Source organism: Bacillus rossius, chromosome 5 (genome assembly GCF_032445375.1).
Source record: "Bacillus rossius redtenbacheri isolate Brsri chromosome 5, Brsri_v3, whole genome shotgun sequence".
In the NCBI taxonomy this organism is placed as follows: domain Eukaryota; kingdom Metazoa; phylum Arthropoda; class Insecta; order Phasmatodea; family Bacillidae; genus Bacillus; species Bacillus rossius.
The window spans coordinates 59,778,073-59,797,295 of record NC_086333.1 but is presented as its reverse complement, the minus strand read 5'-3'; the positions used below and the strand labels follow the sequence as shown (position 1 = coordinate 59,797,295).

Sequence of the window (19,223 nt, the reverse complement as noted above, 5' to 3'; positions counted from 1 at the left end):
TGCGCCCACTCGCGTTGCAGAACCTACAGCTGACATATTTTTAAAGGAAATGACCCATTATTTTTTTGTTATTCTTACATGAACATTATTGGAAGTATTAAAGCCTACACAAAAATACGCTGTGTGTTAAAATTAACAGATTTTAATGTTCTTTCATTTTGTTTTTTTTTTTTTCTGAATTTCACATTTTGGTCAAAATCTCCAATTTTTTTACGGTTTTCTCGAGAATGTATTCGTTAAATCCGGGGTTCGTGACATTGGGGTTCTAGTGTATTTAACTACGGCAAGCAGAAAACGTACATGTAAACTAACCAGTAAAAATAAACTGTCTTTTGACATATTTTCTTTAGAGGTGGCCTGTAGGGCAACGGACTAGTCATTAAGGTTGAGGTGGGTTTAAAGCAAAGCCGTCTAGCATTGTGAGTGACAGCATCCTGCCATTGTACGGCTGGTTCCTTAGCGAGTAGCGGTTTGAGGGGGGGGGGGGGGGGGGGGTTTAAATCAACTGGAAATTTCTGAAAACATCTATTACGACCCCCCCTCTATTACGACCCAATTCCTGGGAACCGTGAGGGGTCGTTTCAGAGAGGTTTGACTGTAATTAGATTCTGCATTTTCCATTTTTGTATTATAACAAAGGCACTTAACTTGTGATATTATGAAACAACGCCACCCAACCTTCCATGGTCGATGTGGGTTATGTTTAAATTTCACATTTTCACAACATCGATACAAAACTATTGGGATAGGTACGTACAAAAAAAATTACAATATAAAACATACAAAAATTAATAATTATATTTTAAATTTTGAGCATAATAACTCTTCATAAATGGTATGCTCTCAGTCTTATTTCATCACAAATCTCTTCGGCAACATTATGCTCTCAGTCTTAAGTACTCCACCTGCACAAAATCTGTGCACACCTCAGAAGTAGTGGGAGTGATGCATAAAATCCCCTGAAACAACATGTGTTCTGTTACAATCTACCGTAAGTTTTAGTACAAAATTAGACACATTTTTATGGTATTACAGCCTGTTGAATATTGTTTCAATTGTAAATGGAAACTTTATCATTACTTTTTCATGAATTGAGAGTCTATTTAAGCTTTATTGGCAAGCCAAATTAAGAAATATAGACCACCAATAAGTTTGCAATTAGTTTTCAAAATAAAAAATATTGCATGTAATTAAAAAATAAATAATCATAAAAATCCATGCATCCAATAAAAAAATTTGAAAATTTCTGGCATGCTTCCATTTTCACTTTGACAGCTCAAATTTTTTTATTAAACTAACAAAATGGACACTTCCAATTAATAGTCTAGTTGACTACAAGAAATTCTGTTTGTTTTATTAATTATTTAACAATACTGTGTTTGGTTTTCATAATTATATTGTCAAATGCCTATCAACAAATAAATTTGCCACAAAATGGAGTAAAAAACTTTATTAAACCACCATTAGAAGATACTTTTTGTTAGAAATGTTACAATTAACCCCTTATCAATTCATACAAATAATAGAAGGTTTTTGATAGGCTGATTATTAACAAGTATATTGTTTAGAGAAAAAAATATTTTTTCAGGAAACCCACCAAAATGCAGACTATTTGGGAGAAGAAACGGTTACGTCCAAAAACCAGGGTGGGTTGGGTTTCACCGACCCTGCACTTGGAGGTGCGTCACCTGTTATCGCTGTTATGGCGGAGTCGGTGAGCGCTCCCAGCGGGGTCTTGGCGTAGGCCAGTCCGGCCAGTATGCCGGCCAGGTGGCCCATGAAGGACGAGCGTGGCACCAGCAGGTGTATGAGGACCAGCTCCGCCCACGTGGCGTACTTCAGCGGCAGCATCACGCCCCCGACCATGGTCATCCCGGGAGCTTCCTCGGCACTCGTCACCACTTTCAGCGCAAATATCACACCTGGCCGAGACCAAATAGCTAGGATACTTTCCACGGTTCAGACCTCATAAAGATTAAACAAGTTTTTAAGCAGCCCTTCAAGGCTCAGTCTCGCCCTCCATGTTGATTTTTTTCGATAATTCGTCATTACATTCATATCATCTCGGAATGTTGCAAGACCCGTGTCCCCAGCTCTGCAGAACATTTTTAGGGCATCACTCTTTCAAGTAAGACGGCATTATCAGCTGATTGTATGGTACAAGGTCGTCATGACCTAGTTCTGTATTTATATTTTATCATTTGGAATATTCTTGTAAGTAATTCTGATATCATATTATTTTTATTTAGAAAAAGTTTTTAACCAGCATTTTACCTATTATCACAGTGCAGGCTAGGTTACTATTGTGTGATTTGAAATATTTACTTTCATTTAATGTCCTTTATATAAACAAAATTTTACATGTGTATTTCGTTGTGCTTTTGAGATGTTAAGGGATTGTCCATTAATTACGTGAAGCTCCAAAGGGGGGGGGGGGAGGGGGGAGGAAAAAATCACGAAATATCACAAGGGGGGAGGGGGGTGTAGAGAGATATCACGTGTATTTTTTTTTCCGCCCGATTTCTACTAAACCGAAAAGCGATGCGTGACTGACTCGCCGTAGCCAGGCAACAATATCCCAGCCCGCCGCAACATGAACCACCCGGCTCGGCTTGCCAGTCGCTAGTAAGACTGTGATTTTGGCGCCGAATACATGCGTAAATCACATATAAGCCTTTCCTTTATTATTTTTAAGCCAGTGAGAATAAACCTGCAACCTAAATGTGTGTCTGGACATTTTTATCACTGTGCTTAATTTTCCAGAATTAAATTAGATTATACCTACATTTAAAGATAATATTCCGAAATTTTTAAAAATATTTTGCACCAAAAAATACACCTGATTTATTGGGGGGGGGGGGGGGGGGGGGGTGTTTTTTTGTCTGAAACCTCACCACAAATCACTAGGGGGGAGGGGGGGTTAAAAATTTGCTAAAAAAACATCAGGTGATTAATGGACGACCCCTTAGAGGACGTGAGACAGTGGTTTCTGTGAAAGACAGATGCACGACTCTGAGGGTGCCGAAATGATAAGACAATATTTGTCGCATCCTTTGTTAGAGAGAGATAAAGGCGTTCTCCAGAACCATGGGAAGGCTCTCTGACCGGTAAATCCCATAATAGTAACTGTAAGAATAATCTTTGTAGCCAATAGGAAGGCATCAGCTTTTCCGGGGAAGTCCCCAGTTTGTACTGTGCTTTCTCGTTATTTGTTCAAGTGCTGTGCTGAAAGGATGTGCGGGGGCGGTAGCTCACTGAATTATCGAATAAGTGCATAAGGGCATATAATTTCACATCTTGGGTTGGGGCCGTGCCGTAACTAACCTAATGTAACCGTAGGTCTTTCTTTGTTCAGGCTTTTAACTAGAATTTGTAGGCCCCAGACGTGCAGCACACACCCAGGTGGTCCACGGTACCACCAGGACATAGTTTCCAGAGTTTCTTCGTACCCAGGTGACGAGATTGCTAGGGACATTACTTCATTAAGGCACAGGACTGCCAGTAGCAATCGCCGAAAGTGTTTTATTTCGGACCTATATTGTAAAGGACATGTAAGTTTTCGTTGTGAGAAGAACAAAAGCCAAAACTCAATTTATACTCTAATTTATGTTCAACCAGTAACAGTTTTCTGAAAGTTTAATAATAATCAACAGCTTTACATCCCACTACCTGCAACTTCATTTGGTGTATTTTTTAAAAGTTTATGTATGTTAAAGGAACAGTCATCATCTTAGTCAGGCACTATTGTGACTTGTCACAATCTGTTGAAGATATTTGTGGCAGAAAAACAAATGCAAGGGAGGTATAGCCCTTAAATAAAAGTAATGACAAAAAAACTACAAAAAATCAACATGGCATGAGACCAAGCCTTAAGGATTCTAATGACTCCAAATATACACAGTATATCAATAAATTATTTTTAACTCACAGTTCACTACAAATAGAATTATCATCGTACAAAACATAATCTTGTCAAAAGGCTCTGCTTTACAGCTAACAAAATATAAACGCAGGCACAAAACATACTTTTGGCACCATTTTCACTAGAGTATTGTGAAACACTCACAAAATTTTGTTTGCTACCATAGCCCAAAAACAAAAGAACAAAAAAAAAAACAAGAAACACAAATGTATTTTTTTGTTTATGTGACTGGATATAGTAATTATTAGAATTTTATAAGATATATAATAAAAATTTAAGGATATATAAAAAACATATTAGGAGACTTGTTAAGGCTATTAAGGAGATGCAGAGGAACCCTGCCAGCTGAAAAAGTCTGTGGCCATCATAGCCATTGAATGAGTGACTTGTAGGTTTCAGCCATGCAAATCCACATGCCCAGCTACTTTAAACACTCAATAACTGACATAGTTTGAAAGATAAATTTTATACCAGAAGACTTATTTGTTGCCCTAAACAAACACACACTGAATGAATGAAAACATGTGATTACAGTGAACTCACTCTTAACCGACTATAGTCTGTCTCATGCTGAGATTGCAAAACAGAGTAAACTACAATCACTGTTGCCGATTGATTCTACCTAGCTTGTTAACATTAAAAATTCTTATTTTGTATCCCATCTTTAAATATAATAAGTTTTAATATTTTTTTTATTTGACTATTCGTTAATTTTTCCAGAGCCGTAAATTGGTACAGTCATTCTCACAAAAAAAATTAATGCTTAACACCAATAATTATTATATCACTGGAGAAACTATTTGCAGCAGTTGGTGACCATTAACAAATACTATCACGGGATGTGCACTTATTAGAGAGATGCTTGAACAACGTTTTGTTTGTGTGCACGGCCGTAAGAGCGCTAGTGTGCTCACTGCTCAATGTTTGTTTACGATTCGTTGCCAAGGCTCAATTGTAATGGCGGCAATTTTTCTTTCGTATTTTTGTTTAGGACTTTAGGTTATTTGCGTGCTACTTGCTTATTGCTTCGTAGGTGGAAACTGGAAAATATCTGGTGTTTATTTATTCAATTATTTAGTGGTCATATTTTCATTGAGGTAAGATTGTTAAATTGAGTATAAAATTACGTATTAAGTAAAATACAATGCTGCCACGTGTACGAAAATGCTGTGTGCCTGGTTGCGATGATAAATTTGCTGTTAGACACCGCTTCCCAGTTTACGAAGAAACGGTATACAATGAACGGATACAGAGAATAAACGTCGAGAAGCTGAAAACTCTACACCCACTTAATGCTGTAGATGTGATTGCAAACTTCAATAGTAATGCTAGCTTGTGACATAGGTGGTTTTAGCATAAATAGCTACTTAGGTCATTCTTCCACCAATGTTTATACGGTTAGTACTGTGCACGGCCACAACAGCGCTGCAAATAGCGTTCTAGCTGTTATTCAGAGAGTGGCCTTTCTATCCCTCCCTTTCTTTTCTATGAATACTATACAACTGAATACTGGACACACTGACTGTTTAGCATAGAGAAACATGGAAACTATAAACACTAGTGCTACCTTCGGAGAGTTCCATAGAACTTTGTTTAGAAAAGTGGAGGGAAATTACATAATAGCTTATGACTAGGAGAAATATTATTGTTAATATCATGTGTAGGCATTCAAACAAAAAATAGCTTCCTGTTATTTGTTTCAACACAACTAGTCATGAAATCTTTGACATAATGCTTAATGGAAGTACTGATACCTGCCAAATACACCATAATTACTTTTCAAATCATGTATAGCTTCCATTAATTATTTAACGTTTATTCTTGGCTACTTTTGCAGATAAAACATTACAGATTAAAATAGATTTACAAGCATATAATTACATGAGAGGGTTTTGGGAATGGCAAAATAATTTTGCATTCTTTTGCACTCAGTAATTATTACAGCAGTAAATAGCACACATAGTGCCAGTTTTGCAGTGCATCTGATCCACGATATCCCAACTGATTTTACTGCTGATTTAACATCACACACTACATGCAAAAAAAATACACACACACACATACACACTGATATACATTCAAACAGGCCAAATAGTCACACATTAATCTTCATTACGCAATTGCTGATATATTACCTAAGACACGGAGTTGTAAAAATAGTTTTTCAAATCTGTTTGAACAATTATACCCTTTTTTTTTTGTATTCACCAAAATTCATGACCGTAACAAATCTCCTTCAATCATAAGTAGGAAACAACTCTCACTAGGAGCACTTAACACAGTGGTTTCCACAATTTCTAGTGTGTGTCCAGTATGGAGTTCTATAGTATTTCCTGTAACAAGGTATTCCATAAAATTATGTACTATGCTCAAAAAAAATTAATATTAAAAATATCAATTTTTTTTACAAAAACAGGTTAAACCATGATGGCATCTTTTAATTATGATGCCTTAGAAATAAAAATAGAATATTATCAGATTATGTTCTTGATGAAATACAAAATATAAATTTATTTCCCCACATTTCTGACTACAAATTTTACTTTACAAAATACATTGTTTCAAATAAATTTTTATAAAATTTTCATTGCATAACAAAGTTGTGTCAAACTTTTGTGCTCTGTGGTGTATATCTGTCAAGAGCACAGTGAAATAAGGACAGTGATAATGGCAGCAATTCAGGTAGTTCAGTTTAGGTTGGATGTAAGATGTGCTCATAAACATGTGTAGTGAAGGAAAAATGTTACTGTAAAAATAAATGGAAAACGTCATTAAGAGCAGTGTGTATCAAGATTTTGATGTAACTTATGTCTGTGGGGTCTAGTCTACTTTTCGTAGATAAATAATTATTAATTGAAGAACTATGTTAGCACATGAGTACAGTTTATTGCGAAGTATGTACACGTGTAAGTAGCAACACACACTAAAAACCACTGATGCACACTAAACCAACACTTAAAAATATAAAAAAATACAGCAATAAACAATAGTCAATAGTTTAAAATCTCGAGCAATATATTATAAAATTAACAAAATAATGCTCCTGCCATCCTGGCTTACAGTAGACCCTGTATCCAGTTAGTGTGTGTATGTCACAGCCATTGCCGTTTGTGTGATGTTTATCATGTGTAGTAAAAGACAATCAGCACTTACTGACCAATGCATTATTATCTAAAGTGCATACACCCAACAAAGGTTATGGGCCCAGGTGTGTCAATCAGTGCGGATTAACGAGTTTGGTCTATGCAGGAGTGCCAATATTATTAACATTTCACATCGTGGTGTCATGGCGTCGAACAATCTGTCCGTGGAAAAACTGAAAGGTCATGAAAACTACGCAACTTGTAAATTTCATATGAAAGCATTGTTAAGCTTAGAAGACTAGTGGGATGTAGTCCAAGGAGACATCAAGGTAGATGAAGCAAAAGAGAAAGATCACAAGGCATTAGCCAAAGATTTCATTAATGGTAGAGAAGGATTTAATCCACCACAGTAAAAAATGTGAAATATCAAAGCAAGTGTGGGACAAGATCCAAATGCTATTTGAAGATTCTGGCCTCACTCGAAGTCGGGTTGTTGCGTCGATTAATCTTGACTCGCTAAGAAAACTGATAATTAGTTGAAAAGTATATGAATTAAATATGTAACTTCAAGGGCCCAATGCGTGATACTACACTACAATACGTGATATTAAGTTTGAGATATCTGATGAATGGGTTGGGACTTTATTGCTAGCAGGTCTCCCGGAAGAAAACAAACCCATGATAATGACCTTGGAGAGCTCAGGAATTCAAATTACATTTGATACCACTAAAATCAAATTACTACAAGAAGTAAAATCTAGTTCAAGCCAAGTACAATCATTTAATATCGATACTGCACTCTACAGTAATCGCTCGTTATGGAACAACAATAAACAAAACAAACCCCATGCACTGCCTCGCAAAAGCTACAACTGCAACCGGATGGGACATTTTGCTGCAGATTATCGTGTCAAGTCAAAGGGAAATGAAAGAACAAGGGAAAGTGATTTTGACTATAAAACCAACAATACAGTTTTAGCATGCATGCTAACAAACATGGAAAACAGTGAAACTAAATGGTATTTAAATTCATGTGCATCAGTGCATTTGACAAAAAATAAGTTAAGGAATTGTGTGTCTGAATCTAAGCTAAAAATCCAAACGGCAAAACAACAATCCTCTCATGACAGAATCTGTAGGAATTGTTGATACTGAGTTGTCAGTCAATGACAAGACCAGCCTCATTACGGCCCATGAGGTTCTTTATGCTCCAGACATCGCAGACAACCAAACTAAATAGTTATTTGTAATAAACAAATGGTGGTAAAATACTGAAATGATAATGAAATGATGAACTGATTAGCCTCATCATCATTGAAAAATGGCATTTTCAGTTAGACCTTAGACACAGTGCAGTCTCCATGTGTTGATAGAGTGTATGCTGTCATTTGTGGTGAAGATCTATGACACTGCAGGTTAGGTCATTTAACCAGAAAAGATATGAACATGTTAAAAACAATGGCAGATGGAGTGTAGAACTTGCAGAAAAGCAAGGTGCCATGTGAAGTTTGTGTCAAAGGCAAACAATCTCGTTTTCCATTCAAACAAAGCATCTTTAGAGCAAAGGAACCCTTGGAACTGGTGCATACAGAATTATGTGGTCCCATAGAGACAATGTATATTGGAGGCAGTAAGTTCTTTTTTGTCCTCATAGACGATTATTCTCCTTACACAAATATGTATTTCCTGAGGTAAAGGATCAGGTCTGTGATGTGGTGAAAGAATACTGTGCACTTGTTGAAAACCAGAAGGGTCACAAAATAAAAATCTTATGCTCATATAATGGGGCAGACTTCGTAAACAGTGAGTTTTGCAGTTTTCTGAAAATGACGGGCATTGGATACCAACGCACTATCAAAGCTTTACCACAGAAGAACAGGGTCACAGAGCATACTAATCGAAAAATTTTCGAAAAGGCGCACGGTGCTTATTACAAGATGCAGGACTGCCAAAAATGTTTTGGGCCGAAGCAGTAGCGAATTCTGTGTATCTCAACAACCAGAGCCCGACGAAAGCCATTTAAGGAAAGGCACCTTTCTAAGCTTGGTATATGGACATTTAAATCCGCAACCCAACCGTAGTGGTAACCATAACACTCATGTTCGACAAGTACACAGGACCGTGCTCCAGCACCGAAACGCAACGGGCAGAGTGCTGTGGCAGCGCCATGTAAAGGGTACTTTCATGTAAAAAAACAACATAGTTTCAAAGTTTTTCAGTTTCAGTGAATCAGTGCTGTCTCCAGCCACATGGCCATGAACCCTAACCGGGTATTAAAACCAATCATTTTCACCACGAGATAGCCCATACGACGACAACCCTTATATTGACAACTAAGCTCTCATCTAAACATTTTTTCACATAATTTTGATGTACCATTATATAAATCTTTAAATGCACTGCAATCGGATTAAAAAGAAAACTCACCAGAAAAGCCAATGGCACAGACTGTCGCGTAGTATGAGTCATCGAACACCAGCTCTCCCAAAACGCCCAGCGCCACGTACGTAACGCTCGTGAGGAGGGACAGAACGATCAGCAAGAAGGCAAAGTTGGGTGATCCGTAGCGTCTCTCCAGAGAGCGGCCCTTCATCAAGAACGAGATCATGTTGTAGTAGAGATGCATGTCGTCTCCATGTTCCAAGGCTGACAGGAAAAGCCGCCTGTAGTCCTTCCCCTTCATTACGGAACGTGCGCTGATGCACACGTCCAGCTTGGACCATGGTGGATTGATTATTCCCGCATACAGGAGTGCCTGGAAAAAATTTAAGTTTTTAATTTTGGTGTCAAGTGTGTTCATTAACTGGGTTTCAAGAATGTTTAATTCTTTCATGCTCTGAAATACAAATGAAGAAATTTAAATGTAATCATTTGGAAATTCATACCCTTGCTGCTTGCTTGCCTCATGAACCTACATCTAGATACATAAACAGAAATTGACATGTTTACAACTGTGCATGCATTTAATTGCAAACTAAAACATGTTCTACTCAAGCTCAGTTTTCATTCAAACTAACTGGCTGCAGGAGAAGTTTTAACATATTTTCTTGCCTAAAGTCCCGAAAGCTCTGCTTATTGTGACACAACATACAAAATGCAAACACAATGCATTTAGAAAGCAAAGATTTTTTTTGTTTGCTTTTCAGTCCATTTAAATTGTCTATAGATAACAATATAACCTTATGATAAACATGGATCAACTGGACAACCAACAAAGAAATTTTTCCTGCAATTTCACCAGGTTGACAAACACTTTTGAAGTCGTAATTCCGTAACTCCACCTTCTCATTACTGTAAATACATATGCCAGTAGCCACGGCATTCAAAGGCTTATCTAAAAATATTTCATCAAACAAAAATTGAAAATTGGTTATTTTATATTTTTTGCTGCTTATGGTTGTCAATTATCCTAAAAAAAAAAAAAGTTTTTTTTTATTATTTCTTATTTAGAGGAATTTCTAATCCAAAGAATTTCTTTATACACAATGTTGGAAGATTTTTTTGTCATAACACCAAATTAAAAGATTTTGCTTAGAAGTCACATTGTGAAAGGGCTACATACATCTTCAAGTGAAAACTGCTCAATGTTCAAATCTAGTGCTTCAATATTGAATGTTTAACTCTGCGCTTTATTAGTCATCGAAAAAGACATGCAATCAGAATGTAATCCAAGTAAGCACCCTAAAAGCATCTTTTGAAGACTTGATTACAAATCATCTAGATTTCTCTACTAAATTTCAATTTAACATGAATGTATTATACATGTAAATAAACCTTCCACAAGAAATTCTATAAATGATGGTGAAAACAGCATCAAAAACCATTGTGTACTTTACAAGAAGTAAGCGAACAGACAGACGCGGATGGCAAATTAGTTTTATACTATTTAATGAAATATCACACTTGACACAAAGTTAACGTTGCACTAATGATATATTGATGTGAATATACCAATCAATAACAGTTTGGTAAATAACTGAAATGTAAAAAAACTTTGGAAAAAGTTCCGTATCATGTATCCAAGTTAATCTCTTGATCCGATGGTGTGATCCTGTATGTAGTGATACTGTGGTACATGATGCTTGCTGTTTTAATTTAGTACATCAAAAGATCCTAACCTGATAAAAAAAACTTGTGGTAAAACAATGAATAATAATCCTAAGATGAATACAAAATAAATTTTCCTTTTTTTCAACTTAAGATAATAATTTATAGTTAAATCGTAAGTTTTTATGTGCAGGATCTTTTTACGTACTAAATTAAAACAGCAAGCATCATGTACCACATGATCAATGCATACAGGATCATGCCATAAGGATAAGGGGATAAACTTGGATATGTGATACAGAAAATTTCCCAAAACTTGCCATCATGTCTCAAAATAACCACCACAAAGGTCATTAGAACTAAACTAAAATTATTTGGAAAGTCTTTTTGGTTTTTTCAAAGAAGCCTCTAAACTATAAAATTACATCATTAGAAAACTCTTGACTTCTCAACCTCAAATGTTTCCTTACAAAGTCTAAACCTTAGTGCTTTGTTTCTTTACCTTATTAATGTCCACCAACTTCACCCCCTTAACCGGCAACAGTCTGTCCACATTGCTTTATCAACTTGACATGTGGCTTCTTATAAAAAAATTCAACGACCATGAAACATTTCTTTACCTGCGACCACACATGTGAAACATAGCTGAATAGGCACTGCACGTACAACATTTAATTGCGAACTCGAGCAATAATACGCTAAAATTAAACATGGCAAAATCATTCACTTACCTGACCAAATATTGTGAACAAAGTCACCGGCGGAATATGCGTCAGACCGACATTCATCAAATCCCACATCAGCAACATAACGCCAAGCTCTAGACCACGCCGATTTCTATTTCTTGGCATTATAAAATTGTATGATAGCCCAACTATTTCTAACTTATCACGTAAATACTCGACACAGCCAAGCTAAATAATTATGTAAACCGCATGACTGTCAAATCTCATGTCTCCCCCTACCACGTGCTATACAATCATAAACAGCTGTGTAATAGTCTGATTTTATTAGTCAAGAGCACGGGAATATATACAGATATGGCTAATAATCTTCATTCGCGGCCGCCCATCGTGAAAGCGAAGCCTACAATCTACAATGTTAAAAGGTTGAGGAACATACCGATGAAGCCTGAATGGTTAACCTTCGGACATCTTCGGAAGCAACGATCATTTTGCCCTTCGTTCGGAAGTTTGTTTTCTTTTGAAAAACGCGCGGGAATGTTAAATATATTTAAACATGGCACACGATAACAATGAAATAGAGAATTTGTTTAAAGAATGTGTAAGAAATGAAACGGATTATGTAGTTGGCTATGTGGACACCAAAGCTGGCTATCAAACGTTCATGAATGGATTGCTGCAGTTGGGCTATTCTTTCTATGTGCGGAGCAGTTCTAAGAATGTCTCAGCAGGTAACGACAATTTTTATTATCTTTATTTAAGATGGTTTGTTTGTCTGTTGTTTGCTTATTGCGGAAAAGGCAAGGTCTAGAGCCGTGAATTTTTTTTTTTTTTTTTTTATTGATTTTTGACCAGTTATTCCCAACAAACTCTAATGTAATGGCTTTTGTATTGTTGGTGCCTTCTTTATCTCCTGGCAACAACTGCCGTCGCCCGGGTTCTCGTGTTCGAGATCTGGCGTAGTTCCTAGCGGGAAGGCTGGTTTTTTATGTGAAACGTGTCCGGGAGGGCGCCAGGCTAACTCTACGGTTAACCACGAGGTGGGTCGGTGGGTACGTATGCCCCTGCGTGGCCCACTAGGAACGGCAGCGGTGGTCGTGGTGTTAGGGATCACTGGTTACTGATACACTACTGGCCCTACACAGCATAGCATGCTGATCCCTAACTGGGTTGGGGAAATTCACAAATAACACAGACGAGTCTGGTTTGCACTGTCGTATACACGTCGCGCACGGAGTGTGCGGAGTGGACGTTTAATTGAAATTGCCAGTTACACTTGCAGTTACAGTTACACTATTTTTCCCTACACAAATTACACGATGTTGACATTGAACGCTCTGACGCGCCGTCACTATTATTAAGCCCTCATGCCAGTCGAGGTTGAGGGAGAGAGTTCGATTGGAGTCGGCCAATCCCGTAAGTTGCGAACGGCGACGCGCGGGCCCACCTGTATGGACTGCGGCTCGCTATGAAATTCGTTAAAAGTCTTTAACTCGATGTGGCCAGTGCCTGTGCACTTCGGCAATTAACCCAATGTCTGTGACTGTAGGAGTCGGCCCGCGCCATATGCTGCACTGCCCCGCGTAATGCGTTGTGCGGAAAGTTTACGTTAAAGCGGCTGGGATAGGCCCTACACCGTAAAAGGACCAGGCGCACGCGGGGAGTTAATTATAAAAAGGTTTTGGAGAGTGACTATAGTTACCAGGAATGAAATCGGTGAAGACAATGGTTGAAGGCTCCCCGCGGGACGCACGTCCGTCCCGGTCCGTGAGTCGCTCGGTACTCGCTTCTGGCCCTTTCGCGAGGGGAGGGCTCCGCGTCCTCTCGCGCCAAGGTTTCTAAAGTTCCGTTATTCGTAAAATATTATATTAATAAAATATTGTAAGTGGCTCTAAATTCACACATTAAAAATTAACAAATTAACCTAATCCATAGATATGTTTTGGAAATTGGATTTAAAAAGTTTACATTAATTAAATTTTAATAATGTGAGTCACACTGGAGACTATTCGTCACTTGATGACTGCTCCAGTAACGAATGATACATGAAAATTTGGGGCGTTTTTAAATAAGTCACACACTACTTTATTTAAATTAGTCTGAAGGCCGCAAGGGGAGCATTCACAAATGTTTTAATAAAAATCCACACGTGAGTGACCCAGGCACTCCTACGTCGCACTTCCTTTCAATGGGTTTATTAATTAAAAGTGATGTGATCATTAATGTACATTTAATTTATAATGTTCTGGAATCGTGTTGTCTGGTTGATTAAAATATGGGCTTTAATTCTACCACTGCTCCGCGGTGCTCGCCTGACTCGGGTGGGCCATGGCTAAAGGTGTGTTCCATTAGCGGGATCGGATACTGGCAGTTGCAGGTCGGGCTTTAGGGTGGCCTTCGGTCGGACGACGTCACAACTGTTACATTGCAGGTACTTTCTTTATGTTTGTATCTTAATCCAGTCTTTCTTAATTTATTACATTTGCTGTCATATTGACATATTATTGTCTACTTAAAAATTAGTTCGAAGGCCCTAAAAAACTGTTGACTGCAAGACGTTGGTTAATATTACATTAAATCACAGCAATCAATGAATCCTTCCATTTCTTCCCGATTATTGCTGTTATATTTATTTCTGGAAGTTGATTTTAAAACATCTAATTTTTTTTCCCCTGCTCGAAATGCGACAGTAGGGTTCACACTAGGAGGGGAATGTGTAATGAGCAGTGCGAGAGTGTTCTGCTTGTAGACTGCCACGGGTGCATTTAATTAATTAATTAATTAATTAATTTGTACTCTTGCAATTGGGCTTCCAACCGATGGCAAGGATAATTCCCTCTAAACTTAAACTTCTAAACTCCCTGAGCCTCCTTCTTAAGTCCCTCCATCACTTCGTTTTAAATATAACCTACTGGAAAGACGTTACTGTATATCCTTTGTAGAGTGTTTTACATTAACAATGTTAAAAAATTACTATTCAAACATTTAATTCTGTGTATGCAATATTATAACATACATATTAAAATCTACATTATGATCTGAAAACTGACTTGTCAGTCATGCTACTTGAGTATAGAAATACTCCCTTGTCGGGAGTGGGAGTGTCACCAGCACAGCTACTCATGAGCCGGTGTGTATGGACCAAGTTGCCAGTCAGCAAGAAACTGTTAAAACCTCAAGTACACACCAAAGTAACTCAGGTGTTACAAGACAGACAAGATAAAAGCAAGCAGTAGCACGATCAAAGGTCGAAAATGAAAAGAGGGTTCAACCAGCAGGACCGAGAGTTGCTATATAGAGACAGACAATGGGAACCTGCAGAAGTAGTGCGAGAAGCGGGGACGCCAAGATTGTATGTGGTCAGGGATCACGAGGGTCGGCAGATCAGAAGAAAATCTGTACCTATATTTGAGACCGTCGCCTTTGCCTGTGGAGAAGCATGGTAGACGGTCCAGCCTAGACTTAAACTTCAGAGGGTTTACACCAGAAGAAGTAGCAAGGGGCCAGGGAGAAGAGCAGTCGACCGGAGGACAAGGAAATGTCAGCCAGCAGGGAGATGCTGCTGTGGAGCCGTCGAGCAGAGGACAAGAAAAAGTCAGCCAGCAGGGAGAGGCTGCTGTAAGTGAGCGTGAGAACAAGGGGGCAATTGTGGGGTGTCTGGTGCGCACAAAGAGTGGCCGGGAAATCAGATTGACCCCAAGATTGAGAGACTAGTTCGTCAAACACTGTGACAGTGCGTTATTCGTTAGGGGATGGTGTTGTGATTGGAAGTTGGCAGACATGAAGGCGAGCAGTATTTAAGTAATGGCGGACCTTTAATAGATCATAACTGGAACGTGTTACTATGTCTTGTAACCAATAGTGAATAATAAAGAAATAAAACATGATGGTGGCTAGGCTAGGCAAAATTTTTCGTAAATAGCTTATGAAACCCAGTACCCGTTGAAGTTCTACCTTGTTGGTGGGTGCCTGTAGAGCGAGCACTGCCTGCACCTGTTCTGGATCTGGTTGCATCCCGTTCTTGGAAAAGACATGTCCAAAATACTTCAGTTCAGGTTGTTTGAACTGAATCTTGGCTTTGTTTAATTTTACATTAAGGTCCTTAGATCTCTGTGCTACCTGCAATAATATCTTGTCATGTTCCTGCTCATCAGCTGCTGGAATCAACAAATCATCAAAATATACTATTACCCCTGGAATGTGAAAAAAGTTCTCCACATTTACACATTGAATATATTTCTGGTGCACTGGATAAACCAAATGGGAGGCTTCTAAACCTGTAGCACCCAAATGGCGTACTAAATGTGCAGTAACGACCTGACTGTTCATCTAGCTCAATTTGATAGAAACCGTCTTTCAGATTCAACACCGTGAAGACTGCCTTATTGCTAAGTTGACAACTTAATTCTTCCAGCGTTGGTATCATATGATATTCCCTTCTGATTGCTGTGTTTAATTCCACTGGTTCTAAACACAGCCGAAGTGACTTATCTGTCTTCTCCACGATCGTTAATTGACTGACCCACCCAGATGGCTTATCGACCTTTGCAATGGTCCCTACGTTTACCAGGACCTCCAACTTCTGCTTCAGCCTTTCTCGAAGTGCCAGAGGCTCTCTTTTAGGGGGTTTCGCAACTGGCTGTATTGACTTGTCCAATGTCAAGCTGAACTTGTTAGGCATGCACCCTGTTCCTTCGAACAGACACGCGAACTCTGTTGTAAACTGGGCGTATGAGATACCCGATGCGATACCAGCTGGCCTACTCCTCACACTGTGAACCACACTGCGGGAGACGAGTCCCAACAGGAAGCACCCGGGGAGTCCTAGGATTGGCATCCTAAAATCATTGCCTTTGGCCACAACAAATTCCAACAACACTCGCGCACTGTGTTTCCTCTGTTCACGTGTGCAACAACGAAACGCAACCACCCCCACTGGCTTTATTTTGTGACCACCGAATCCTTCCAGGGTTACGTTAGGTTGCTTTAGCTCAGTTGGGCCGTCAACCTGCTTCACGAGAGACTGTGACAGTATATTTACTTCCGACCCCGTGTCAAACTTAAATTGTACACTCTGGTCCCGCACACACACATCCTGGACCCACTCCTTACGATTCTGTTTGACACTCTCTATGATAGCACAGCATTCGCCTGATCCTACAACTTGCAGCGTACTTACAAAGAAGTCCTCTGGCCCACATGTCGACTCAGTTACCCTAACCTCTTGCACCTGACTAGTGCATGCAACTGCAAAGTGATTGAATTTTTTACACTTGTAGCACTCGTTTCCAAATGCTGGGCACTCATTTTTCTTTAGCTCTTTTCTACACCGTCGACACCGAAAGCCTCCTTTGACCGCCTGCTGTAGATGGGGTTGTCTCTGTTGTTTTGATGTCCTCCAAACTGCATCGACCCCCTGTTCACTCTGGGACTCCTCCATTGTTTCGACATGGTGTTGCACTGGAGTAACCACCTTGCTCTGTACAACTACTGCACGCTGTTTGCCTAATTCTGCCACTCGGCATTGTTCAACTGCCTTGCCTAGGCTAAGATCAGGCTCTCTTAACAATCTCTCTTGAAGGCCTTTATTTCGAATGCCAAGCACTATGCAATCCCTAACCACAATATCTGCCTGATCTTTGAAGTCACAGCTTTTCACAAGTTTCTTTAGATCCCTCAAAAATGAGTCAAACAACTCACCCTCTTCTTGCGAACGACAGTTGAACTTAAAGCGTTCCACGACGATGTTCTTTTTCGGGTTACAGTAGGCCTCAAACGATGCTGTTACCTTTGTAAAATCCAACTTGTCTTCGTCCGAGACGTCAAACGTGTTGTATAGCTCAACAGCTTCGTCTCCGATTATATTGAGCCACATGGCAACCTTGACTGCCGACGACTTCGATTCATAGCCTGTCGCCAGCATGAAAATGTCAAAACTCTGCCTGAACTTGCGATAATTTTCACACAAATTGCCATCGAGAGCTAGACACGGTGGCGGTTTGTACGACTCCATTGTCTAACCCGCCCGACACACATGCACACAGAGACTGCTCAAACTAGTTTGTTCCACTAGCGCCTCATGGCCCACCACTGGCTACCGGTATTTTGAACACGTGTAGGCTATCCTACCGACTGTGCCATGTTTTATTTCTTTATTATTCACTATTCGTTACAAGACATAATAAAACGTTCCATTTATGATCTATTAAAGGTCCGCCATTACTTGAATACTGCTCGCTTTCATGTCTGCCAACTTTCAATCACAACACATTACTTTAAGAAAAGCTGGCATGGTTGTGACCAATTCCTTCCAAATGACTTAGTGAACAAATTTCTTCTATTCCTTACCATAGTGCATGATGAATTTATGCTGTTTCTTCTTATTTAATATTTCGCAGAAAACACAAAGATCTGCTTCCACTATAATCCAGGGAAGTTAATTCATGGCCCTCAAATTGATTTCTTTGGGTCTCCATTCACTATGGAAAAATCACTGTACCTGGAGTATTCTCAAGTTCCCAATTATCGGCCGCCTACAGAGACTGTGGATGAACTGGTAAGTTGTATAACTCTGTGTGTGTTTGAAGATGGGGATTTATGCAACAAATATTTTATACATTGCATTGAAGTTAGTCTGAACACTTTATATCTTGCAATTATTTTTTTTATTATTGAAGAAGTTATTAAAACATTGACGCCGCCGTCGGTGCTCCCTCTGAGAGCACAGGCCGTTATGTGTCCTCAACACCTGATCAGTGCCGTGCCACGAACACGCCCGTGCGTGCAACGTAGTGCAGTGCCCCGAACGGCTTGACATCAGTCACGGCCTCCTACGTGTGCAAAGTGCCCGGCCGGGTGTGGCACTGCGCAACAAGGTAGTCTGTGTACAAGCATTTGATAAAACAATCAAAAACTAAAACTTTTAAAATAGCCAATAATAATCTGTTAATTAACTAATCATTTTGTAAACCAATATCGTTCACAAAACTGGCCGGAATCATCTTCCCGCGCTCCGCAGTTTCCCGCGGAATTTTCCCCCTCCCTGGCCAAGGTGGCCAGGGAGGTTAGTCAGTAGCGATCTAGCTCTCACCTGGGCCGGCAGCCCCACGCACGGGGAGCACTCATCTTTCGCGCCATCTCCACATTAACAGCAATAGGTAATTATCTTTAAACCTTTTCAACAGCTCCCCGGTCAGCCCGAACCGGCCGTACGATATTTAGTGCGGTCTTTCGTTAAAATGTGTGACTCGCCAGTGAGTCTTTCCAGTGCTACTTATATGTAATTGTTTAGGCGGCCCATCGTGGCGCCTGCACCTCACGCTATTTAAAAAAACCTCGGGGAACTAGTTCATAGCCCACGCGGGGCGGCAAAGTGCCGAAAGCGAAGCAGAACTTAATAACGATTCATCAACAGGGACGTGCAACGGTCGCGGACGAGATATCCCGCCGGATTCCGCCGCGCCCGTTCCCATCATAACGTGGCCCTCG

General features: G+C 39.5%; 1 protein-coding gene across 2 annotated transcripts; it reads right to left on the bottom strand.

Moving 5' to 3' along the window:
- Positions 1-773: 773 nt before the first annotated feature.
- On the bottom strand, positions 774-12,208 carry LOC134531858 (rhomboid-related protein 4-like). 2 transcript variants are annotated; one of them, XM_063367854.1, is made up of 4 exons: positions 11,784-12,208; positions 9,433-9,760; positions 1,689-1,922; positions 774-959 (listed from the first exon to the last, which is right to left on the bottom strand). In XM_063367854.1, the coding sequence occupies exons 1-4, from the start codon at positions 11,901-11,903 to the stop codon at positions 928-930; spliced, it is 714 nt and encodes a 237-aa protein (XP_063223924.1). In that variant the 5' UTR covers positions 11,904-12,208; the 3' UTR covers positions 774-927. The 2 variants fall into 2 exon arrangements, with proteins under 2 accessions (XP_063223924.1, XP_063223923.1); XM_063367853.1 differs by having other exon boundaries at positions 774-1,922; positions 11,784-12,196.
- Positions 12,209-19,223: the final 7,015 nt, after the last annotated feature.